The sequence below is a fragment of the Bombina bombina genome, chromosome 3, assembly GCF_027579735.1.
Source record: "Bombina bombina isolate aBomBom1 chromosome 3, aBomBom1.pri, whole genome shotgun sequence".
NCBI classification, from domain to species: Eukaryota; Metazoa; Chordata; class Amphibia; order Anura; family Bombinatoridae; genus Bombina; species Bombina bombina.
This window is the reverse complement of record NC_069501.1, coordinates 491,316,008-491,342,496: the sequence shown is the minus strand read 5'-3', so window position 1 is coordinate 491,342,496 and position 26,489 is coordinate 491,316,008. Positions and strand designations below refer to the sequence as shown.

Here is a 26,489-nt window from a genome sequence, read left to right as displayed (position 1 = left end):
ACAATGCCTAAAGCAACGCTGTGATTGGAGGAAGGCCGGGACCATCATTTCTAACATAGGAAGAGGCTTGCGTCATGCGGGGGAAGCGCTGGAGCATTTTTTTTTATTTTTTATTTACAAAGAAAAGGGTATTTTAACAAAACCAATTAAATGTAAAGTTTGATGAATGAAAGTGCCCCTGTTTTTAATAGGATTATTAAAAACCAGGCACTGGTTCATCAAAATTTACATTCACTTTGAGGGTATGAAGGAACCCTTTTCTCCTACATATGCAGCTGTTGGAGTAACCGCTATAGGAGCATTTGAAAATCGTGCAACCCGGTGAGACTCCTTACAGTACGTCACTTCCGGTCATTAGTTCCGACTAATGGATTGATTGGTGAGGAGAGTGGACTACAGGGACAATGTGGTCTCCTGTCCTTTGGATCCCGTAAGAGCCGCTTCTAAGGAGAAGTTATCCCTGCCTATCATGGTATAAGGGGGCTGCCATGTTTGATAGTGGAACTGCCGTGAAAGTAAAAAATGTGTTTTGTTTATGCGCATACCGGGACTTGCTTGACCTTGCTTTAATAAGCTATACTCCTAACAATCCTACAAAGCATTATAAGCATTTGTTTAACCATTTTAATTGCAGTGAGCACATCACATATGTCAAAGTTAGACATATACTTTAAATTAAACTTAAAAGGAAAATGTTTGAATTAAAGATTTAATAGCACAACATATTAGTACAAATAATTATCGCATAAGCTCTTTTTTGAGGAAAATGTTACAATAAAGCAAATCTAAAAAAAGGTTTTTCTGATAAGATAAGCGGGTAAATTGCTGAAGACAACAATTTGTGCAAATGTCCAGCGATCTGTCTGGGTGGCAGAAGATTAATCCAGTCCAAAACAATATCTTGTTCCTCTATATGTTTAGGATTCCCAAGTTTTGCTTTTCATCTTCTTGATAGTTAAGATATTTTGTGAACTGCAACAGTTATTCGATCATGCTTCTGAATCATAATTGTCCTAGGGAGAATAAAAGGCAAGAGGTTTACTGAAAAATACATATACAGCTAAGAAATAATGCACAATATTAGTACAGGTACATAGTCCCAAATACGGAAATCCAAACATTCTAAAATTCAAAACATTTTCACTAATTTAAAAAAGATTTTTATCAAAAATTACAAATTTTCCCTGCCTATAAAGTCACAAAGTATATTTAAAAAAATTAATAATAAATAAATCTACCTTTAGTTACATGTATAAGTTGTGTTATGAAATGTAAATATTGCCTAAATGACATAGGATAATGATGTTTACATTTGGTTCCATCCCCCTCTAAACTGTCCCAGTTTAAAGATACAGATATTCCAAAATCCAAACCTATTCTTGTCCCAAGCAGTTTGCATAACTGGTTTTCTACCTGTAGTTTAAAGAGACTGTAAACACCTTGCAATAAAAATGAATTGCTAGAGAGTAACGAACATATCGGCCTAAATGTTTTTTTTTTTGGTTTTATTTTAATAAAATGAACATTCTTTTTTACTACAATTGTTTTTTTCAGTAGGCAAACTGCACCCACCATTTGCCTTATTTGGAGGAGCCAGTCTGGGCTTTAATTTGCAGACAAGACGAGCCACATTCATAACATTAGTACACCGTATTAAAGGGACATAAAACCCAATTTTTTTCATTTCATGATTCAGATAGAGCACACAATTTTAAACAACTTTCCAATTTACTCCTGTTATCAAAATGGTCTTAGTTTTCTTGTTGCAGTTTTGCAACACTGTTATACATTAGCAGGAGCACTAGATGGCAGCACTATTTACTGTCATGTAGTGCTTCAGACATATGTACGCTACCTATCTAGATATCTCTTTAACAAAGAATATCATGAGAAAGAAGCAAAATTTGATAATAGAAGTAACATAGTAACATAGTAGATAAGGTTGAAAAAAAGACTGAAGTCCATCGAGTTCAACCTATACAAATCTAAAATACTTACAAAAAGCTCCAGTTAAGCTTAAATAACCCCACTAAAAGGCGACTCATTTAATACTAGCAATCATATCCATGAATTTTGTTTATATACAGAAATGTATCCAGACTATTTTTAAATGTATCTAGGGTATTGGCATTCACTACCTCCTTTGGTAATGAGTTCCACAATTGTATTTCTCTTACAGTGAAAAAACGTTTCCGTTGCAGGAGATTAAATCTCCGTTCCTCCAACCTTAAATTGTGACCTCTTGTCAGAAACAATTTTCTTGGAATAAACAGAGCTTCTGCCATCTCTGAATATGGGTCTTGAATATATTTATATAAAGTAATCATGTCACCTCTCAAGCGCCTTTTTCTAAATAAAGTAAATTGGATTTTTTTTTCAAAATTGTATTCTTGGGTTTAATGTCCCTTTAAATGCATGGGTTTTACAGATAAAACAAATTGGGGGAAATAAATGCACCCTACTGACTTATCAAGGCTAACCCTGCCACATATACGTCCTCAATTTTCAGAGGTAAATTATCTAAAAAGTGGGCAAAACAAATAATGAAAATATAATGCAAAATTGTTTCATTACTTATAACTAAACATTTAATACAAGTCTAACAGTTTTACTGTTTTGTACTATTCAAATTAAGTCTGTTTTCCCCTGTAAGCTATAGTGCATGGAATACAGCAATAAATATGTAACCTTTGTGTCAGATCAGACAGCCTCAAACTTGGCCCTCCAGAGGTTTTGGAACTTCATTTCCCATGATGCACAGCCAGCTGATATGCTGGCTGAGCATCATGGGAAATTAAATTCCAAAACCTGAGGAGGGCCAAGTTTGAGGATGCCTGTGTCAGATACTAGCCCTATGCCACAGCTACTTTCCTACATCATAATCACCGTAGATGATATTTTAGATTATGATTGTGTAAAATAAAAATTTAAAAAAGATCAATTATATTTAATTGCAATTCAAATTCTTTCCTATAATTTCTAGTTCAGAGGTCTTAGCTAAAAAATAAATAAATAAAAAAAGAATTTCCACCAGCCAATTACTTTGCAAAAGTGTTCTGATCTGTGCACAATACTAAGGATCTGCATAAAAAAATGCTTAAAAGTGACAAATGGTTTACAATTTTGAAGGTATTGCTTCAGCTTCGTGCAATAGATTCATTTTTCCACAGATATTTGTGTTACACTATAAGATCTGTAGCCTTCAAACCCGGGCAGCTTAATCTTAGAAATATGATGATTCACATTTAAATAAAATAGTCAGAACACAGCACACTTTGATGACATGATGATCATAATAAAACCTTTTGTACACTAGAAGATAAGAACACAAAGCGCATCTACGATTTAAGGTAAAAAAGTTTAACACGATCCTCATACGTAAAGGCCTTTCCGCCAAGATGACGGACCCCCTGATAGACAAAAGAGGCAGATATATTTTTGTGACCATCACACTAGCCACATTATTATTATTATCATTTATTTGTATAGCGCCGCCAAATTCCGTAGCCACATCTGTATATGTATTGGGCAACATCTATGGTCCAAATAATCTTTCCACACAATTTTGGCAAGAAGTCCAGACTAGATTACTGGGATATTCTGAGGCTCCCTTACTGGTGGGCGTGGACTTCAACATGGCCCAGGCTCTCCCTTTGGATCGCTACAGAGATCCGACATCACATGCACCTCTTAGATCTACTCCGAGTACCAAAAAAAGAGACCACCCTCATTTCAACATTTAAAGAGACACTAAACGTCAGATCTATGGCGCTCCCGCAATCCCCTGGTTCGTGACTATACTTGCTTGTCTAAAACACACCACACTCTGTCTCGGATAGACTATTTCCTAACCTCCCCTCAACTGACTGTTCATATCCCAAAAATAGGGATTGCACCTGTGAAGATATCGGACCACGCTCCCATTTGGTTGATACTCCAACCCATCCCCCAAAACCCTCTGCAAAGAAGTTGGAGATACCCAACTTCTTTATCGCATAACACTGATTTTCAGAAACACCTCCAATTCCATTGGACTGACTGTCACCAATAATGCCCAGTGTACAAAAGTATTTTGGGTGCGCCTAAGTCTTTCTTAAAAAGAAATGACTTTGTCTGAAATTGCTCAGTGTATTACTCAGATCTGAATAATTATAGTATAAAGTCTAATAAAGTACAATTAACCCAATATAAAGGATGACAAACACTTATTTTTTTTAAAAACGCAAAAAATGATTTTACTAATAATTCATACACAATACATATAAAATAATGAATACAGTCAATTTTAATAAACCCTTTGGGTTATAGATACTCCAAGAGAAAAAAAAATATTTTCAGAATTAAAAGTATCTTTAAAAAAGTGGCTTCACTACTAAACTCTAACAAAGAAAAACGGATCCGTTTAAACTTGCTCTTAAAAATTATATCACTTAGGCATAGTTGTTATATATAATCTATGTGGTAAAATACAAATAATGCTACACTGTATTTAACTGTTTCAAAAGAGCGCTACTAGGTACATATATATTATAGATGTGGTTAATATACATAGATTGGTAGCAAGAAAGAAACAATAACGCTTAGTTTCTAAAACACACAATTTTTTAAGAGCAAGTTTTAAACGGATCCATTTTTCTTTGTTAGAGTTTAGTAGTAAAGCCATTTTTTTTAAAGATACTTTTAATTCCGAAAATAATTTTTTTTTCTCCTCGAGTATCTATAACCCAAAGGGTTTATTAAAATTGACTGTATTCATTATTTTATATGTATTGTGTAAGAATTATTAGTAAAATAATTGTTTGCATTTTTTTTTTTTTTTTTAAAAAGTGTGTTTGTCATCCTTTATATATTGGGTTAATTGTACTTTAATGGATCAATTCTTTTACTTTTCTAATTTCTATAGCCATTGGACTTTATACTATAATTATTCAGATCTGAGTAATACACTGAGACAGTTATTAGAATCATTGAGGTTTGAGCAATTTCAGACAAAGTCATCGTCTTAGGCGCACCCAAAATACTTTTGTACACTAGATAGATATTTGTTACACAGTGTTGAGGTTTCACTGTTTATTGAGTGTTTTTTGCTTAAACTAATAGCATCACCTACTGTGAGGTTTAGGTATTTTTTCTTTGAGAAAATATCTTCCATTTACACCAATAATGCCCAACATAAGGCAAACATGGACTTACGTATTTTGGCATGCTTCTAAGGCGGTTATGCGGGGCCAGGTCACTTCATATTCAGCTCAACATAAGACTAAGCTGCGTAACTACTCAATTTTTGGCCAAATTAACAAAGGCTGGTCACAGACTGGCTTGCTGGCACCAACTTCTTTAGTGACTCACGTTTGGAAAACAAATTTTTTACCCCATTACCATTTTGCTCATCTCCCACACAGCACTCTTTCATCCTTACCGCCACCTATAAGTCAAAATATACTGTTCAAAGACCCTCTAAGAGCCTGGGCCAAGTTGTGTAGATTATGGGGTACCCCACAACACACTAGTATATACTTACCTCTTACGGGCAACCCAGACTTCTTGCTGGGACTTTCCACTCAAGTATTTCACCAGTGGGAATCTAAAGGCATCCTTAATGTATCGCACCACCTGCCACATACTTTCTTTCCAGGAGTTAAGGGACAGATATAACTTGCCTGCTAGACACATCTTTGCTTATTTTCAGAGCAGACATATTCGAGCACTCATGGCACAAGGATTGAATTGTTGGTCCAGCACGAATACGACCTTGTTATGTACACTAGCCCGACATGGTATACATTCCATTACCCCTATATATTCACTCCTCACGGCACACTTTGAACCTTCTGTCATGACCCACATGGAAGGCAAATGGAACAACATTTTAAGAATAGATAATGCTGCAGATAATTTACAAGAAAGCTTTTCTAGGGTTAGTAAGGTAACACTCTCTGCAAACCTGAGAGAGTCCCACACTAAACTAATGCATTTAGCATATATCACTCCAAAACTACGTACCAAATAGGTGCCTAATGCTCAAGACACCTGTAATAAATGCCAATTCACCTCACATCACACACCTAATATGGCACTGCCCCAAACTACAGAGATACTGGGGAAGAATATCCTTCTGGCTCCCCAAGACATGTAGATACCACATTGAATTAACGCTAACCCAAATTCTATTTTTAACACAGGAATGCACACAAAAGAGTCTTAACCCTTTCATACAAATGGTAATTTTACTAGCCAGACAACTAATTTTTAGATTCTGGATCCACAACAGACCACCACCATTCTCCCTTGTCCGGACTGCTGTACACACACACACACACACAATTACTGACGGAACAGGCCGACGTTAAGGGAGACTTAGATAGAAGGATAGCCAAATTCTTAACTAAATGGGAACCGTACCTACTAAGTCTGTCTGTTAATTTAAGAAATACGATTCAAACTCCCTTCCGCAATAGTGCATTCCTCATTACAGATAACTTGAGAGGCGAATGGTGTGTGAACTAAGATACCAAGGAGGGAGAGGAGTGGCCCGGACAGTGAGTCCTACACTATACAAATGACGAATGTTTTAGTCGACTTAGACATATGTGTCCTTTGTTATTTAATAATTTTACATATTTGAATGCTGGTTGAAATGTGGAATAACATCAGACTGTATATAAGGTACCCTATTACCGATGTCTAGCCTCACAAATGTAAATTGCTGTGTATGCTTCTTACTATGGTATTCAATGGGGTCAAGGCTAGTCTCTACCTACGAAACGCATACCCACAGTCTGACTGTTAAAGGGACACTTAACACCTAAAAGCTAAATTCCATAAATCTAACTCCTTCTGATTAATGAAACGCAAGTAAATCACAGATGTCTATGCCACCTTGGAAGCTGACCCAAATTGTTTAAAAAAAAAAAAAAAAAAAAAAAAAGTGTTTTCAATTACAATGTTGTACCTGTGCTTGATATTCTTATGTATGCTGCCATATTGTAACGTGCGTTGCACACAGGTACACGAACAGCACATTGCTCTATTATGTATGCACTATGCTGCTTAGAGGAATCTCGCTCACTGTGATACACGCAGAGCGTGTGCTGCAGCGTTTGTAGAGACATTTTTATTTGTGAATTAATAGTATTTTAACATCATAATATATATTAAAAATGTTATTGTAAAAACCAAATTACATTTTATAATGTTCCCTAAACAAATCTGATGAAGTCAGTGCACGGCTCCAGACACCATACTTGAAAATAGCAAGCTACGGGGAGGGAGAGGAGAGAACAGTCCTGGGAATAATGGGTAAAGCCTTGCATAGTAAAATACGAGCTCCGTGGTGTGGTTATATCTAAGGGTTCCTGACCCTGCAGTACATAATACTGCACCGGGAGTTCCTTTCTCTTTCAGCCCTAATGTTAAAACCCTCCTGGGACTTGAAGCGCGACTCCTACTGACGGCTTGACATAGACAGCCCAGCTCGTCACTGCCAGGGAACGTGTGCAAACTCCACAACTGCAGCCTGTCACAGCCAGTGAGCATCTGGTAACCATCTTCAAACTACTATGTCAAGCCGGCAGTAGGAGTGCTTCAAGTCCCAGGAGGGTTTTAACATTAGGGCTGAAAGAGAAAGGAACTCCCGGTGCAATATTATGTACTGCAGGGTCAGGAACCATTAGATACAACCATCATACCATGGAGCTCGTATTTTACTATGCAAAGCTTTATCCATTATTCCCAGGACTGTTCTCTCCCCTCCCCCTCCCTCCCCGTAGCTTGCTATTTTCAAGTATGGTTCCTGGAGCCGTGCACTGACTTCATCAGATTTGTTTAGGGAACATTATAAAATGTAATTTGGTTTTTACGATAACATTTTTAATATATATTATGATGTTAAAAATACTATTAATTCACAAATAAATAATTTCAGAACTTTTTCCCACCTTTAATGTGACCTATAAACTGTACAACTCAATTGAAAACCAAACTGAAATCTTTTAGGTAAAGGGAAATAAAAAATAATATATATATATTTCATGCCACCATTTCACCGCCAAATGCGATCAAATAAAAAAAAAAAAAGTAAATTTTTTCACAAACTTTGGGTTTCTCACTGAAATTATTTACAAACTGCTTGTGCAATCATGGCACACATGGTTGTAAAAGCTTCTCTGGGATCCCTATTGTTCAGAAATAGCAGACATGCATGGCTTTGCCATTGATTTTGTTAATTAGAAGGCCACTAACTGCAGCTGCCCACCACACTTCTAGTAATCCCGGCAGTGAAGGGGTTAATCAGGTAGCTTGTAAGGTTAATGTTAACTTTAGTGTAGAGATTACCTTTCCAAACAGCTCTCTTCCCTCCCTTACCCCCTATTGGTCATCCCTATCTTAGGTACAGACAGACAATCTGCCAATATGTAAATTGAAGGCTTTTTTTTATATAAATAATTTTCTGCAGTGTAGGATACCCCCTTTCCCTCCAACCTCCCTGATCCCTCTCAAAAAGCTCTCTAACCCTCCCCTCCTCTATGTTCACATCTTTTAAAAGGTCATTTTTTTATCTTCTGTAGTGTAGTGGACATAAAATCTAAATGCAAGTGCTGCTTACCCGCTGTCAGACTCTAGACATACAACTGGAACATCTGTGGGGTCGGATGTGAGATTTGCCGCTTGCTGAGGAAGTATTGATATCACTCCAGCATATTCATCTGTAAGGCTTCCACAGCCTTCAATAAAAGAAGGAAATAAATGCACATTACCATCTCCCAATTAGTTAACTAATCTCGGTTTTCTTCTTAGTTATACACAAACTATAATGGACTAATGCGAGCAAAAATGCTTCTCTGAAAAAATATTTACTGCTTTAGTGATATTCATTAAACATTTTACTGGATTGCATTCATTTGTATTTACAATTAGTTATAATTAGCTTTATGCCCTTTTTTCTCCCTACTTCTTAGTTGAAAACAGTGCCTTCCCCAAACCTTAAAGGGATATAAAACCCAAAATGTTTCTCTCATGATTTAAATAGGACACACTATTTTAAACCACTTTCCAATATACTTCTATTATCAAATTCTCTTTGTTTTCTTGATATCCTTTGTTGAAAAGCAGGAAGGTAAGCTCAGGAGTGTGCACGAGTCTGCAGCACTCTTGAAACAATGTGATACATTAACAAAAGCACTATTTCCTGCCATGTAGTGTCCCAGACATGTGCACGCTACCTATCTAGATATCTTGTCAACAAAGAATAAGAACAAAGCAAATTTGATAATAGAATTAAATTGGAAACTTCTTTTAAAATTGGATTCTCTATCTGAATTATGAGAGAAACATTTTGAGTTTCATGTCCCTTTAACTAATTCCTTCACTTTGCAGTTAAGCAAGTATATTAAACGGGTTTCATAGCCATCATCCTCTGGACAGTGAGCAAGTATGGGATGGAGCTCCTATTCAGGAAATCACCAAGATCAATGACTGTATGTTCTGCAGAGGAAAAAAAAAAAAATTCAATGGAGGGGATGACTTGGAGTTTGCTGAATATGTAAGTAAAACTATATAGAAATGCTCATTTAAAATGTGAAGTTTCTGTTAAAAAAATTGATCAGTAATGCAAATCATGTTATAGTCTAATGTCCCACATTATGGTCATGAAATGGTAGAGGTGTCCAAGTGCTGTATCATTAGCTTGCAGGAAGCAAGTTCAGCCGTACTGTTTTAAAAGGGACATGAGTCCCCTGCCCCCCCCCCCATTAATGATACAGATAGAGCATGTCATTTTAAAAACAACTTTCCAATTTACTTCTATTATCTCATTTCCTTTGATCTCTTGGTATTCTTTGTTGAAAAGCATCAGGATCCAAAATGCACTACTGGGAGCTAGCTGCTGATTTGTGGCTGTAAATATATATGTATCTTGCCATTGGCTTATGCAATGTGTTTAGCTAGCTCCCAGTAGTGTACTTCTGGTCCTTCAACAAGATACATCAACAAAATGAAGCAGATTTGACAATAGAAGTAAATTGGAAAGTTGGTTAAAAAAAAATTGCTCACTTTATATGAATCATTCAAGAAAAAACTTTGGGTTTAATGTCCCTTTAAGGGGACAGTAAAGTTAAAATAAAAGTCATTATTCAGATAGAACATGCTAGGTAGGCTCAGGAGCAGCAATGCACTACTGGGAGCTAGTTTCTGATCGTTGACTGCACATATATGCCTCTTGTGATTGGTTCATTCAATATGTTCAGCTAGCTCCTTCAAGAAAGGATACACAGAGAATAAAAAAATTAGAAGTAAATGGAAAAGTTGTAAACACTGTATATTCTATCTAATTCATGAAATAAATTTTTGGTTTCATGTCCCTTTAAGCTCACCTGCATCTCTTTCATACCTTTAGGTCAGCGATGGCTAACCTTGGCACTCCAGATGCTTCAGAACTACATTTCTTTCATGTAATTAGCAAGAGTCCATGAGCTAGCGACGTATGGGATATACATTCCTACCAGGAGGGGCAAAGTTTCCCAAACCTTAAAATGCCTATAAATACACCCCTCACCACACCCACAATTCAGTTTTACAAACTTTGCCTCCTATGGAGGTGGTGAAGTAAGTTTGTGCTAGATTCTACGTTGATATGCGCTCCGCAGCAGGTTGGAGCCCGGTTTTCCTCTCAGCGTGCAGTGAATGTCAGAGTGATGTGAGGAGAGTATTGCCTGTTTGAATTCAATGATCTCCTTCTACGGGGTCTATTTCATAGGTTCTCTGTTATCGGTCGTAGAGATTCATCTCTTACCTCCCTTTTCAGATCGACGATATACTCTTATAAATATACCATTACCTCTGCTGATTTTCGTTTCAGTACTGGTTTGGCTTTCTACAAACATGTAGATGAGTGTCCTGGGGTAAGTAAGTCTTATTTTCTGTGACACTCTAAGCTATGGTTGGGCACTTTTTTTATAAAGTTCTAAATATATGTATTCAAACATTTATTTGCCTTGACTCAGGATGTTCAACATTCCTTATTTTCAGACAGTCAGTTTCATATTTGGGATAATGCATTTGAATCAAATATTTTTCTTACCTTAAATATTTGACTTTTTTCCCTGTGGGCTGTTAGGCTCACGGGGGCTGAAAATGCTTCATTTTATTGCGTCATTCTTGGCGCAGACTTTTTTGGCGCAAAAAATCTTTTCTGTTTCCGGCGTCATACGTGTCGCCGGAACTTGCGTCATTTTTGACGTTCTTTTGCGCCAAAAAATGTCGGCGTTCCGGACGTGGCGTCATTTTTGGCGCCAAAAGCATTTAGGCGCCAAATAATGTGGGCGTCTTATTTGGCGCTAAAAAAATATGGGCGTCGCTTTTGTCTCCACATTATTTAAGTCTCATTATTTATTGCTTCTGGTTGCTAGAAGCTTGTTCACTGGCATTTTTTCCCATTCCTGAAACTGTCATTTAAGGAATTTGATCAATTTTGCTTTATATGCTGTTTTTTCTCTTACATATTGCAAGATGTCTCACGTTGCATCTGAGTCAGAAGATACTTCAGGAAAATCGCTGTCTGGTGCTGGAACTACCAAAGCTAAGTGTATCTGCTGTAAACTTTTGGTAGCTATTCCTCCAGCTGTCGTTTGTATTAATTGTCATGACAAACTTGTTAATGCAGATAATATTTCCTTTAGTAATGTACCATTACCTGTTGCAGTTCCATCAACATCTAATGTTCAGAATGTTCCTGATAACATAAGAGATTTTGTTTCTGAATCCATCAAGAAGGCTATGTCTGTTATTCCTCCTTCTAGTAAACATAAAAAATCTTTTAAAACTTCTCTTTATACAGATGAATTTTTAAATGAACATCATCATTCTGATTCTAATGACTCTTCTGGTTCAGAGGATTCTGTCTCAGAGATTGATGCTGATAAATCTTCATATTTATTTAAAATGGAATTTATTCGTTCTTTACTTAAAGAAGTACTAATTGCTTTAGAAATTGAGGATTCTGGTCCTCTTGATACTAAATCTAAACGTTTAGATAAGGTCTTTAAATCTCCTGTGGTTATTCCAGAAGTTTTTCCTGTTCCTGGTGCTATTTCTGAAGTAATTTCCAGAGAATGGAATAATTTGGGTAATTCATTTACTCCTTCTAAACGTTTTAAGCAATTATATCCTGTGCCGTCTGACAGATTAGAATTTTGGGACAAAATCCCTAAAGTTGATGGGGCTATTTCTACCCTTGCTAAACGTACTACTATTCCTACGTCAGATGGTACTTCGTTTAAGGATCCTTTAGATAGGAAAATTGAATCCTTTCTAAGAAAAGCTTATCTGTGTTCAGGTAATCTTCTTAGACCTGCTATATCATTGGCTGATGTTGCTGCAGCTTCAACTTTTTGGTTGGAAACTTTAGCGCAACAAGTAACAGATCATGATTCTCATAATATTATTGTTCTTCTTCAACATGCTAATAATTTTATCTGTGATGCCATTTTTGATATTATCAGAGTTGATGTCAGGTTTATGTCTCTAGCTATTTTAGCTAGAAGAGCTTTATGGCTTAAAACTTGGAATGCTGATATGTCTTCTAAATCAACTCTACTTTCCATTTCTTTCCAGGGTAACAAATTATTTGGTTCTCAGTTGGATTCTATTATCTCAACTGTTACTGGTGGGAAAGGAACTTTTTTACCACAGGATAAAAAATCTAAGGGTAAAAACAGGGCTAATAATCGTTTTCGTTCCTTTCGTTTCAACAAAGAACAAAAGCCTGATCCTTCATCCTCAGGAGGAGTTTCAGTTTGGAAACCATCTCCAGTCTGAAATAAATCCAAGCCTTCTAGAAAAGCAAAGCCAGCTTCTAAGTCCACATGAAGGTGCGGCCCTCATTCCAGCTCAGCTGGTAGGGGGCAGGTTACGTTTTTTCAAAGAAATTTGGATCAATTCTGTTCACAATCTTTGGATTCAGAACATTGTTTCAGAAGGGTACAGAATTGGTTTCAAGATAAGACCTCCTGCAAAGAGATTTTCTCTTTCCCGTGTCCCAGTAAATCCAGTGAAAGCTCAAGCATTTCTGAAATGTGTTTCAGATCTAGAGTTGGCTGGAGTAATTATGCCAGTTCCAGTTCTGGAACAGGGGATGGGGTTTTATTCCAATCTCTTCATTGTACCAAAGAAGGAGAATTCCTTCAGACCAGTTCTGGATCTAAAAATATTGAATCGTTATGTAAGGATACCAACGTTCAAAATGGTAACTGTAAGGACTATCTTGCCTTTTGTTCAGCAAGGGCATTATATGTCCACAATAGATTTACAGGATGCATATCCCGATTCATCCAGATCATTATCAGTTCCTGAGATTCTCTTTTCTGGACAAGCATTACCAGTTTGTGGCTCTGCCGTTTGGCCTAGCTACAGCTCCAAGAATTTTTACAAAGGTTCTCGGTGCCCTTCTGTCTGTAATCAGAGAACAGGGTATTGTGGTATTTCCTTATTTGGACGATATCTTGGTACTTGCTCAGTCTTTACATTTAGCAGAATCTCATACGAATCGACTTGTGTTGTTTCTTCAAGTTCATGGTTGGAGGATCAATTCACTAAAAAGTTCATTGATTCCTCAGACAAGGGTAACCTTTCTGGGTTTCCAGATAGATTCAGTGTCCATGACTCTGTCTTTGACAGACAAGAGACGTCTAAAATTGATTTCAGCTTGTCGAAACCTTCAGTCACAATCATTTCCTTCGGTAGCCTTATGCATGGAAATTCTAGGTCTTATGACTGCTGCATCGGACGCGATCCCCTTTGCTCGTTTTCACATGCGACCTCTTCAGCTCTGTATGCTGAATCGATGGTGCAGGGATTACACAAAGATATCTCAATTAATATCTTTAAAACCGATTGTACGACACTCTCTAACGTGGTGGACAGATCACCATCGTTTAATTCAGGGGGCTTCTTCTGTTCTTCCGACCTGGACTGTAATTTCAGCAGATGCAAGTCTCACAGGTTGGGGAGCTGTGTGGGGATCTCTGACGGCACAAGGAGTTTGGGAATCTCAGGAGGTGAGATTACCGATCAATATTTGGAACTCCGTGCAATTTTCAGAGCTCTTCAGTCTTGGCCTCTTCTGAAGAGAGAATCGTTCATTTGTTTTCAGACAGACAATGTCACAACTGTGGCATACATCAATCATCAAGGAGGGACTCACAGTCCTCTGGCTATGAAAGAAGTATCTCGAATTCTGGTTTGGGCGGAATCCAGCTCCTGTCTAATCTCTGCGGTTCATATCCCAGGTATAGACAATTGGGAAGCGGATTATCTCAGTCGCCAAACGTTGCATCCGGACGAATGGTCTCTTCACCCAGAGGTATTTCTTCAGATTGTTCAAATGTGGGAGCTTCCAGAAATAGATCTGATGGCGTCTCATCTAAACAAGAAACTTCCCAGGTATCTGTCCAGATCCCGGGATCCTCAGGCGGAAGCAGTGGATGCATTATCACTTCCTTGGAAGTATCATCCTGCCTATATCTTTCCGCCTCTAGTTCTTCTTCCAAGAGTAATCTCCAAGATTCTGAAGGAATGCTCGTTTGTTCTGCTGGTAGCTCCGGCATGGCCTCACAGGTTTTGGTATGCAGATCTTGTCCGGATGGCCTCTTGCCATCCGTGGACTCTTCCGCTAAGACCAGACCTTCTGTCGCAAGGTCCTTTTTTCCATCAGGATCTCAAATCCTTAAATTTAAAGGTATGGAGATTGAACGCTTGATTCTTGGTCAAAGAGGTTTCTCTGACTCTGTGATTAATACTATGTTACAGGCTCGTAAATCTGTATCCAGAGAGATATATTATAGAGTCTGGAAGACTTATATTTCTTGGTGTCTTTCTCATCATTTTTCTTGGCATTCTTTTAGAATTCCAAGAATTTTACAGTTTCTTCAGGATGGTTTAGATAAAGGTTTATCCGCAAGTTCTTTGAAAGGACAAATCTCTGCTCTTTCTGTTCTTTTTCACAGAAAGATTGCTAATCTTCCTGATATTCATTGTTTTGTACAAGCTTTGGTTCGTATAAAACCTGTCATTAAGTCAATTTCTCCTCCTTGGAGTTTGAATTTGGTTCTGGGGGCTCTTCAAGCTCCTCCGTTTGAACCTATGCATTCATTGGACATTAAATTACTTTCTTGGAAAGTTTTGTTCCTTTTGGCGATCTCTTCTGCTAGAAGAGTCTCTGAATTATCTGCTCTTTCTTGTGAGTCTCCTTTTCTGATTTTTCATCAGGATAAGGCGGTGTTGCGAACTTCTTTTGAATTTTTACCTAAGGTTGTGAATTCCAACAACATTAGTAGAGAAATTGTGGTTCCTTCATTATGTCCTAATCCTAAGAATTCTAAGGAGAAATTGTTGCATTCTTTGGATGTTGTTAGAGCTTTGAAATATTATGTTGAAGCTACTAAGTCTTTCCGAAAGACTTCTAGTCTATTTGTTATCTTTTCCGGTTCTAGAAAAGGCCAGAAAGCTTCTGCCATTTCTTTGGCATCTTGGTTGAAATCTTTAATTCATCATGCCTATGTCGAGTCGGGTAAAACTCCGCCTCAAAGGATTACAGCTCATTCTACTAGGTCAGTTTCTACTTCCTGGGCGTTTAGGAATGAAGCTTCGGTTGATCAGATTTGCAAAGCAGCAACTTGGTCCTCTTTGCATACTTTTACTAAATTCTACCATTTTGATGTATTTTCTTCTTCTGAAGCAGTTTTTGGTAGAAAAGTACTTCAGGCAGCGGTTTCAGTTTGAATCTTCTGCTTATGTTTTTCATTAAACTTATTTTGGGTGTGGATTATTTTCAGCAGGAATTGGCTGTCTTTATTTTATCCCTCCCTCTCTAGTGACTCTTGCGTGGAAAGATCCACATCTTGGGTAGTCATTATCCCATACGTCACTAGCTCATGGACTCTTGCTAATTACATGAAAGAAAACATAATTTATGTAAGAACTTACCTGATAAATTAATTTCTTTCATATTAGCAAGAGTCCATGAAGCCCGCCCTTTTTTGTAATGGTTATGATTTTTTTGTATAAAGCACAATTATTCCAATTCCTTATTTTATATGCTTTCCCACTTTTTTCTTATCACCCCACTTCTTGGCTATTCGTTAAACTGAATTGTGGGTGTGGTGAGGGGTGTATTTATAGGCATTTTAAGGTTTGGGAAACTTTGCCCCTCCTGGTAGGAATGTATATCCCATACGTCACTAGCTCATGGACTCTTGCTAATATGAAAGAAATGAATTTATCAGGTAAGTTCTTACATAAATTATGTTTTCCCATAATACTTGACTGGACTGCAGAATGCCTAGGCATCATGGGAATTTTAGTTCTGAAACATCTGGGATGCCAAGGTTAGCCATCGCTTCCTTAGCCGATGTGCTCTTGGATCTTAGAAGCCAATGTGTGTTAGACATTACAATGTATCACAGACTAAACTTGCCTCCCATTTTGTGCCTACAGAAGATACCAATATTTTTTTATGCCTTTCCAAAAAGCACTTCCAACTTGTTGGCATTATTTACAAATAAGCGAATCAACTTTCTGGAGTAAGTCTTCCACAAGATCAATAATTAAGTTTATATATCAAGAATATATTTAAGAGGACAGTTTACTTAACATAAAGTCTAATTTATCCTTCTGTCAACTGTGAAGAGAAAAAGTTGTATGATTATGTAAAGCTAAGATCAGCTCACCAGAGTGCTCAGTAAACATTCAGCTGCTGTTCCCCCCCCCAACATGTAAATAAAAGTAAAAAAAGCCAGTCAGCAGAATCAGTGCTAAAGTCAGTTTGCCTTATTGTGTATGATTTCACAGTAAACTTATATAAACTGAGAAAGAAAATAAAGTGACTATGCATGCTCCCTTGTAAGTCCTGGGACTACCAATCAAGTTTCTCTGCAACAGGATATTATATATATATATATATATATATATATATATATATATATATATATATATATATATATATATATATATATATATAAAAAAAATACACACACACATATACCTTTAAAGTGTCACTGTACTCTACTTTCTTCTACCATTCATATGAAAGAGCAGTATTTCCATTTTTTTAAAATGAGTTAACAGCTGTTAAATTTAAAGGGACATGAATCCCAAAATGTTTCTTTCATGGATTCAGACAGAGCATGTTATTTTAAGTAACTTTACAATTTGCGTCTATTATCTAAATTGGTTCATTCTCTTGGTATCCTTAGTTGAAAAGCATATCTAGGTAGGCTCAGAAGCATCAATGCATTACTGGGAGCTAGCAGCTGATTGGTGGCTGCACAAAAATGCCTCTTTTCATTGGTTCACTAGACGTCTTCAGGTAGCTCCCAGTAGTGCATAGCTGCTCCTTCAAAAAAAAAAAAAAAAAAGGATACCAACATAAAGAGGAAAATTGGATAAAATAAAAACATTGGAACGTTGTGTAAAATCACATGCTCTATTTGAGTCATGAAAAATAAGTCAAATAATATATTTGAGTTTCATGTCCCTTTAAAAGGGATATGAAACCGTTTGTTTTATTGCTGTAATAAATAAAACACTAAGTAGTGGCTTATAATTAAAGAGCCACTAAAGTCAAAATTAAACGTTCATGATTCAGATAGATGGTGCAATAATAAAAAAAAATAATAATAAAAAAAAAAAAAAAAAAAAACACAACAAACTTTACATTATACTTCATTATTAAAACTTGCACGTCTTTTTATATGAACACTTTAAGTCTCCTACTGATCATAAGCAAAAGTGCATAGTATATACGTATATGCATTGTGTGATTGGCTGATGGCTGTCACATGATACAGGGGGAGAATTTTTTTTTTTTTTATTATTATTAAAATTTGAATTTTGCCAGAAAATAATCTACTGTTCGTTTCAAATTAAGTGCTACTGCATTGCCTTTTTTTGTGTGTATTTGTCAGTTATTCAATTCTACTGTATTTTCTTGTCCTTTAACAGAAATCAATCTATATATATATATATATATATATATATATATATATATATATATATATATATATATATCTCTATATTTTTTTTTTTTTTTTGTATACACACACATATACATACACACGTCATCATTTGGAAAATTATTTTACTTGATTTGTGCAGTGTCCATTACTTCTTATCATGGCCCTCCAAGGAAGCTAGTGTCTTTATAGGAAGGTTTATCTAGCTTGGTGTCATAAAACTTCTAGAGTAAAATGAACTGGTTTACTATTAAGTGAATACTAAATAATCAGCGAGTCAGATTTGTCCATGCTCAGAACAGGCAGAATGCAACATAAGTTGCCAACATGCCAGCTCTCTTACATACATAACTATACTATAGTTATTTTTGGGGCCTCTTTCGAGTCTAAGCAGCACTGTATCTTGGAAGGTGGACAATTTGGAATTTCCCCACTGTGCACTGGCTGATCACGGAGCATTATGTCATCCTTAGCATTTGAACCCATGGAAGCCGGCCCACGAGACTTTCTACGTCACGTCTGGAGCCAAAGAACGTGGTACAGTATTGGCGTCCGAGCCACGACAGTGTGTAAGCTGAAGGTTTGTGGGAGCGATGAAGCTCCAAGCCATGGAACAGCTGATTTCTGCACGATTAGCCTGGGAGAGGGGTCTCCCTAACGGCAGCTGTATACGGACAGGCTAGAGAGTGGCCATGAAGAGAGGGGGTAAGTAGAATTTTCGCTACAGCGCGATTTTGTGTTTTTATACTCCGCTTGGTTCCGTTGTAGTGCCTGCCTCCTTTGTTCTTGTACTTCAGCTCTCTGATTTCCCTGAGGGCTGTGGCTACACTGAGAATTTCTAAGTGCTCATTTTGCAAGAAAACGACCAAGTGGTTTACGTTTTTTTTTTTAATAAAAGAGCACAATATTCCTTTAACTTGAAACAAATACAGCTGTATCAGTAGTACACTTCCTGCTATGGTTCATTAGTGGTTAGGTATAAAACTTCTCAAAGAAATTTAGGGGAAAGATTGGGTGCAAAGTGTCCAATAAAAAGGAGGAAATTATAAATAAAGTATATCATGAATGTGCCACCAATTTAAAGGACATGAAACCCCAATTTTTTCTTTACTTTTTCAGGTAGAGAATACAATTTTAAAAAACGTTTCCAATTTACTTCTAGTATCAAATTTGCTTCATTCTCATGTTATTCTTTGTTGAAGAGATATCTAGATAGGCATCGTGCACATGTCTGAAGCTCTACATAACAGGAAATAGTGCTGCCATCTAGTGCTCTTACTAATAGTGTATATCATTGTTGCAAAACTGTTGCAATATAATGTTGCAGACATGTGCACACTCCTGAACTTACCTTCCTGCATTTCAACATAGGATAACAAGAAAACAAAAGATAGTTTGATAACAGAAGTACATTGGTAAGTTGTTTAAAAGTGTATGTTCTATTTGAATCATTTAAGAAAAATATTGGGTTCTATGTCCCTTTAAATGTAAAAAGTACATCAGTGCATTTTAGTTCTATATTGAAAAAAATATATTTGTAATGTATTGGAAGCAAATATATCCGTTAGCAGCAAACACAGTGGAGAGTAAGGCTGTAGGTTGCACATGCCTGCATTCAGTTTTTGTGCCATTTAAAAATACACACACACACAATAAAATGTGTATTAAAGGGACATGAAATCCAAACATTTTCTTTCATGATTCAGATAGAGAATACCATTTTAAACAACTTTCCAATTTACTTCTAGTATTTAATTTGCTTCCTTCTCTTGTTATCCTTTGCTGAAAGGTTTATCTAGGCAAACTCAGGAAAGAGGAAAAAAGAAAAAAAAAGAAAAAAAAAAGAAAAAAAAAGAAAGAAGAAAAACTCACCTATGTGAGCAGTTAGAAACCATTAGTGCATTGCTGCTCCTTTAACAAATGATACCAAGAGAATGAAACAGATTAGATAATAGAAGTAAATTAGAAAGTTATTTAAAATTGTATTCTCTATCTGAATCTTGAAAGAAATTGTTTGGGTTTCATGTCCCTTTAATAGTACAGGGTTGAACATTGTAGCTAGTTCTAGCAGTTCTATTAAATGCACAATCATTTTCCAAAAGTTACCATATAAGTGAAAAGAGCACTACATCAAACTACTGAGAAAATTGACAGGTAATGTTTTATATTAAGGAATAATGAGAAAGTAGGATGGTATATGATAAGGGGGGTTGAACCTATGACGTGTCCTGGTGGCAATCAGACAAAATTTACTGCCATTGTGTCTCTGGGCTATCACCATACCCCTTGGTTTTATTAGTGCCATGCACTCTCAAAATGGTTCACCACCTCTGGACTAGAACTGTTAAAGGGGAGACAGTAAAATTAAATATATGGAAGGAGATATATTATCAGCAATGTAAACGTGATTATGGACTACAGTTAGTTTATATCATTACAAAACAGAATGACTCACATCCAAGGTTAAGCCCTTGTGAATCTGTACACAAAATTCCAACGATGGAAGGGTTTTTCATTCTGCGATAAAAAAAAAAAAAGAAGAAAGAAAACCACAAATGTAAAATTGTTCTGTAAAGAAATCTCAATTTCCTATAGTTAAAATTTTTTTATATATATATATATATATATATATATATATATATATATATATATATATATATATATATATATATATATATATATATATACATTATTTAAAAATACTATTTCAAATGTGTACAACAAAGTCTGAAGAATGTTTAAAGGGACACTGAACACTACATTTTTCTTTCCTGAGTGAACAATTTCAGAGTCAAATTTACTTCATTCTCTTGGTAGCCTTTGTTCAAAAGCATACCTAGGTAGGCTCAGGAGTGTGCACATGGCTATAGCATATGGTAGCCGTTTGCAAGAATGATTTTAAAGCGACAGTCTACACCATAATTTTTATTGTTTAAAAAGAGATAATCCCTTTATTACCCATCCCCTAGTTTTGCATAACCAACACAGTTATATTCATATACTTTTTACCTCTGTTATTATCTTGTATCTAAGACTCTACAGACTGCCCCCTTATGTCAGTTCTTTTGACAGACTTGCATTTTAGCCAATCAGTGCCCTCTAATAAATAACTCCACAGGTGTGAGCACAATGTTATCTATATGGCACTCATGAACTAACGCCGTCTAGCTGTGAAAAATTATCAAATGCATTCAGATAAGAGGCGGCCTCATATGCCAATTAGAAATTTGCATATGAGCCTACCTAGGTTTAGCTTTCAACAAAGAATGCCAAGAGAAAAAAGAAAATTTGATAATAAAAGTAAAATTGGAAAGTTGTTTAAATTACATGACAGTTTAATTTTGACTAGACTCTCTCTTTAATAATGTTATACATTATGCAAACACTGCTGTCATCTTGCGCTCCAGACACAAGCATTCTACCTACCTGGGTATTCTCTTAAACATGTGAATGAGCGTGTGCTTTAAGCTAACCAATCAGTGTACAAACTTATGAAGGCTAAGATAAATCTCACCCTACTTAAAAAAAAAAAAAAAAAAAAAAATGGAAATTTGTTTTAAAAAACTTTTTTTTTATCACAATGACCTATTTCTCTGTGTATAATGTGTTAAACTGTAAGCTCCTTTTCATAAAAATGTGCTGTGGTAAGCTTAGATTGCATGTGTCTTGAGCACTTAATGGCTTAAAGGGACACTAAATAAACACTACATAGAATGAAGCATTCAAAGAAAAGATTAGTCTGAGAATAACATGTATATGTATTTTTAAAAGATTTGTTCGCCGTTTAAACATTGACAAAAGAAGTGTAAAGTTTTAGTGTCTATAAAACAATGGGAGCTGCCATGTTGTAACTTAGGTTACCTTCTCTGCTGTGGCCAATTACAGACAGTTATAAATAGGTCACTAGAGTGTGCAGCCAATGGCTGTGTGGAATGTAACAGTGTGCTGCACTTCCATATCCAACAGGAACTAAAAAGCTGACAGTTTTAGAATTGAATTACTGGAAAAGGGGACAGAATAAATAATGAAAGTGTATTGTAAAGTTTTTTTTTTATATATATATATATATATATGCACAATTTATTATTTTATATTACAATCTCAAAGTGTTTAACATCCCTTTAAATCTACCTAGGAAAGGAGCTAAGTTTCAACAAAGGGTACCAAGAGAAAGAAGTACATTTAATAATAGTAGTGAATTGGAAAGTGTTTTTAAGCAGTGCCTAAATATTTAAAAAATAAATAAATAAATAAATAAATAATTGGACTTATATGTCCCTTTAAGTATGTTGAAGAAACTTTAGCCTCTTTGGGGTGAGTGGAACCAGTATACTTTTTAGGGAGGTATTTTACACTAAAAACTGCCAACATAAATAATGAATGTATATTTCAATGTTTTACTTTTCCTTAAATGGCCATAATAATCAAAATATGACATGCTCTAAATTTGTTAGAGCATGTCATTTTAAGACTATCGACCCTGCACTACTGTATCTTACACCCACAAAGGGTTTAAACACACAGTAGAAATACCACTCGGGACCTGCAGAGCACTGCTGGTCCCAAGCAGAAACCGCTGCTGATTGGATCAGCTAGTAACAGATCATATGTGCAACTAGTGCTGCTGATTGATCAGCTGTGGTTTCCACTCAGGACCAGCAATGCTCTCCATGTTCTACTGTGCGTTTAACCCCTTTGCAGGGTAGTGGAGAGTTAACATTCTTCAAATTACTTGTTATAATTAAAGCATGTCATTTTTCGATTATTATGGCCCTTTTAAAGGGATAGGAAAGTCAAAATTAAACTTGCATTATTTAGATAGATTATGTCATTTTAATACACTTTAAAATTCACTCCTATTTTCAAATTTGCTTTGTTCTGTTATATTCTTTCTCAACAAGGAATACTCCTACACTAGTGGGAGCTGCTGCTAATTTGTGCCTGTGTTCTGTCGAGAACTCCAATTCCTCGAAAACTCCAATCTGATGTCACTTCCAGGAAGTCTTCTATGTTAATATCTGTTTTGTCCCTGTCGGGGGGGGGGGGGGCGCACCGCCAATCCTCTGACATACACCCCAAGTAAACCTTGAGGAATGAGATTTACAAGGGGGGTTTTGCCCCCCTTGAACCCCCAGGCGGAGGCAAAATAGATAGTGTAGATAGGTGATTACAGTGCCCTTCTGTTGGTTGTAAGTCCTGTCACTCACTGGATACGGACCAATCAGATGTATGTATTCACCGGAAGTGACGTCAGATTGGCGTTTGATAGAACACCTGACACATTTGTCTTTTCTGATTGTCTATCTAGATGTGTTCAGCTAGTTGCAAGTAGGGAATTGCTGTTTTTCTTCAGCTAAAGGATAACAAGAGAATGAAGCAAATTTGATAATGGAAGTAAATTTAAAAAGTTGTTTAAAAATTGTATGTTCTATCCAAATCATGAAAGAAAATGTTGGGGTTTCCTGTCCCTTTAATAAACATTGTATGAGGAAACAATGCATCGTGTATGACAAAGAAATAGTCATCACATGTCCTAAACAAAAACATATATAAAAAAAAATGCATTTATTAAAAAAAAAAAATTGTGCCACATCCTTCAACTATTTATTATTTTTTTTAAAGTGCACCATCTTAATGTGAAGTGAGATTATAGATTATAATAAAACGATGTTATATACTTTTCAACATTTTGGTTACCACACATATAGTTTTACAATTCTGCGCAATTTTAAAAACAAACTACACAATCTTTAACACACTATTATTATAATAGTGCAGTAGCAGTTGTGTGTAGTATGCGCTAGTACGTGCTGCGTCATCACGCACACTGCTCTGAGCGCTCTGCACATTTTCACACTGTTTTGTTAGGTTCTGCTCAGTAAACTGGTACCATTACTATACATTATATTCCCTTACGTGTCCTCCAAGTGCTGCTCCAAAGCCGACTCCATGGTTCTGTTCCGTTACAACACAAGATTCCTTTTCCGGGACTCGGATCATATGACAGCCCGCTCCGCCCTACCAAGCGCCTTACACACGCACCCCCTTCCTGTTAGCGTCACGTGATCTAACGTGCTATATTATATTAGTTTATTGTAATAATTCATTCATAAGTCGAGCGGTGTGTGCTATATGCGAGGTTGTATGTGGGAGATGACTAGAATATATGAACTGTAGAGCGCCAGAGGTAACTAAATAAAAAGCGGTGATAAATTATAGTTTTACAATGTTTAGATGGCAGGAGTTGTATTTTTTGCATCTAAAGTCAAGAGGGACATGGGGACATTTTACATGTTACCTCAAGGAATACGGCGCCTCTCCCACACATGGTGTCGAAAAAAAACCTTCCCAGACATTCTATAAAGGAGCAATATAATAAAATGCATCTTGTTTAACCCTTTAGTGACCTGACCATTTTTAAATTTGCTTACTGTTAAAGGGTCAGTCTAGTCAAAATTAAACTTTCATGATTCAGATATGGAATGCAATTTTAAACCACTTTCAAATTCACTTTTATCATCAAATTTGCTTTGTTCTTTTGGCATGCTTTGTTGAAAGCTAAATCTAGGTAGGCTAATATGCAAATTTCTAAGCCACTGAGGCTTCCCCTTATTTCAATGCATTTTGCAGTTTTTCACAGCTAGAGGACGTTATTTCATGTGTGTCTTACCGATAATATTGTGACCATGCCCATGGAGTTACAAATGAGAGGGCACTGATTGGCTAAATGCAAGTCTGTCAAAAGAAATTAAATAAGGGAGCAGTCTGCAAAGGCTTAGATACAAGGTAATCACATCGGAAAAAAGTATATTTCTATAACTGTTGGTTATGCAAAACTCTGGTGTAGACTGTCCCTTTAAGGACCAGGGCTGTTTTTACATTTCCGCAGTGTTTGTGTTTAGCTGTAATTTTCCTCTTACTCATTTACTGTACCCACACATATATACTGTTTTTTCTCGCCATTAAATGGACTTTCTAAAGATACAATTATTTTCATCATCTATCTTTAATTATAAAAGAAGTCCTGACTGACTCATCAACGCCCAGCTCAAACCGTTTAACCTAGGAACGTGAAATTTGGAAGGTACATTGTTTTTATGAAGTAGGCACCTGCTAAGGAAGGGTTTTTGGAAATTATGTCCCTACGTGGGTGAAAAAGGGGGTGAACTTTTTTATGAGGCTACCTATATCCTAAAAAAAAACGACGATGTTACAGTCGTGAAAGTTGGTATTTAGATTTTCCTTGAAATATAAAGAAACAATTGTTTTAGCATTTCCCCAAAATCCACTTAAGGGGGGTCAAAAGAGGGGGGGGCTGATTTATGTGGATACCTATATCTCAAAAACTAAAGATGTTACAGACATGAAAATTGGTATTTAGATTCTCCTTTAAAAATAAAGAAATAAGTGTTAAAACATTTCCTGAAAATCCACTTAAGGGGGGTCAAAAGGGTGGGCTGATTTATGAGGATACTTATATCTCAAAAACCTAAGATGTTACAGACGTGAAAATTGGTATTTACATTCTCCTTTAAAAATAAAGAAACACGTTTCACCATTTCCCAAAAATCCACTTAAGGGGGGTCAAAAGAGGGGGGGTGATTTATGAAGATATCTATATCTCAAAAACCAAAGATGTTATAGACATGGAAATTGGTATTTAGTAGGGCTGGGCGATATGGGTGGAAAAAAAATTTGAGATTTTTCTTAAAAAAAAACAAAAAACACCTAAATTTTCAATAAAAGTTAACACTACAGAATCTTACTGTACATGTTTCTCAATGCTCAATACACTCTTGGAGCATAAAAATACAAACCAGAAAATAGTTAAAATAAAATAAGCTAGTGCTATCTGTGCTGTGGTTGCTTAGTAGAAACGTTTATTTAACAGTACACTACAGAATCTTACTGTGCATGTTTCTCAATGTCCAATACACTCTTGGAGCACTAAAATACAAACCACAAAATAGTTTAAAAAAAAAAAAAGTCAGTAAGGCACTTTAAAGTTTTTGTACAATACTCACTTTATTGCTCACAACTTTGAGCTGTCCCACACACTCTTTAATCTCTTCCAAAATGGCAGTTTTGCGGTCATTCTCAGGTCCTCCCATGGCCGCGCACTAGTCCACCTCTTATCCTCCCTCTCCGCCTCCGTTTTCATGACAATCTGAATATTATTTTTTTTTAAATCGCATACTCTCGCGGTTTTTAAACTGCAGCGATTAATCGCGGTTTAAAACCGCATCCGCAATTAATCGTGCAGCCCTAGTATTTAGAGTACGAGAAATACTAAGAATTAACAAAAACTCAAGAAGTTCATGTCAGTGAGTGTGCAACCAGAACGGGCATACACGTGAGGGCACATGTCGTTGCGAGTGGTCACGTTTTTCACAATTTTTTTTACGTTTTTTTTTCTTCTTCTTTATATCAGAAAATCCAACAGCTAGTATATAATTTACTATAAATGTTTTTAATAAAATATTT

General features: G+C 36.2%; 1 protein-coding gene across 1 annotated transcript; it reads right to left on the bottom strand.

Moving 5' to 3' along the window:
- Positions 1 to 693: 693 nt before the first annotated feature.
- Positions 694 to 24,039, bottom strand: LAMTOR5 (late endosomal/lysosomal adaptor, MAPK and MTOR activator 5). The gene is made up of 4 exons (XM_053706838.1): positions 23,922 to 24,039; positions 20,461 to 20,522; positions 8,606 to 8,723; positions 694 to 1,013 (listed from the first exon to the last, which is right to left on the bottom strand). The coding sequence occupies exons 1-4, from the start codon at positions 23,954 to 23,956 to the stop codon at positions 956 to 958; spliced, it is 273 nt and encodes a 90-aa protein (XP_053562813.1). The 5' UTR covers positions 23,957 to 24,039; the 3' UTR covers positions 694 to 955.
- Positions 24,040 to 26,489: the final 2,450 nt, after the last annotated feature.

What these genes read in the sequence shown, in the direction of transcription:
- LAMTOR5 (XM_053706838.1), bottom strand. Translation starts at nt 23,956, where the DNA reads ATGGAGTCGGCTTTGGAGCAGCACTTGGAGGACAC. An exon ending in GAGCAGCACTTGGAGGACAC is followed by an intron (nt 20,523 to 23,921) that starts GTAAGGGAATAT and finishes TTTTTATCGCAG; the next exon opens with AATGAAAAACCCTTCCATCG. An exon ending in TGTCTAGAGTCTGACAGCGG is followed by an intron (nt 1,014 to 8,605) that starts GTAAGCAGCACT and finishes TATTCTCCCTAG; the next exon opens with GACAATTATGATTCAGAAGC.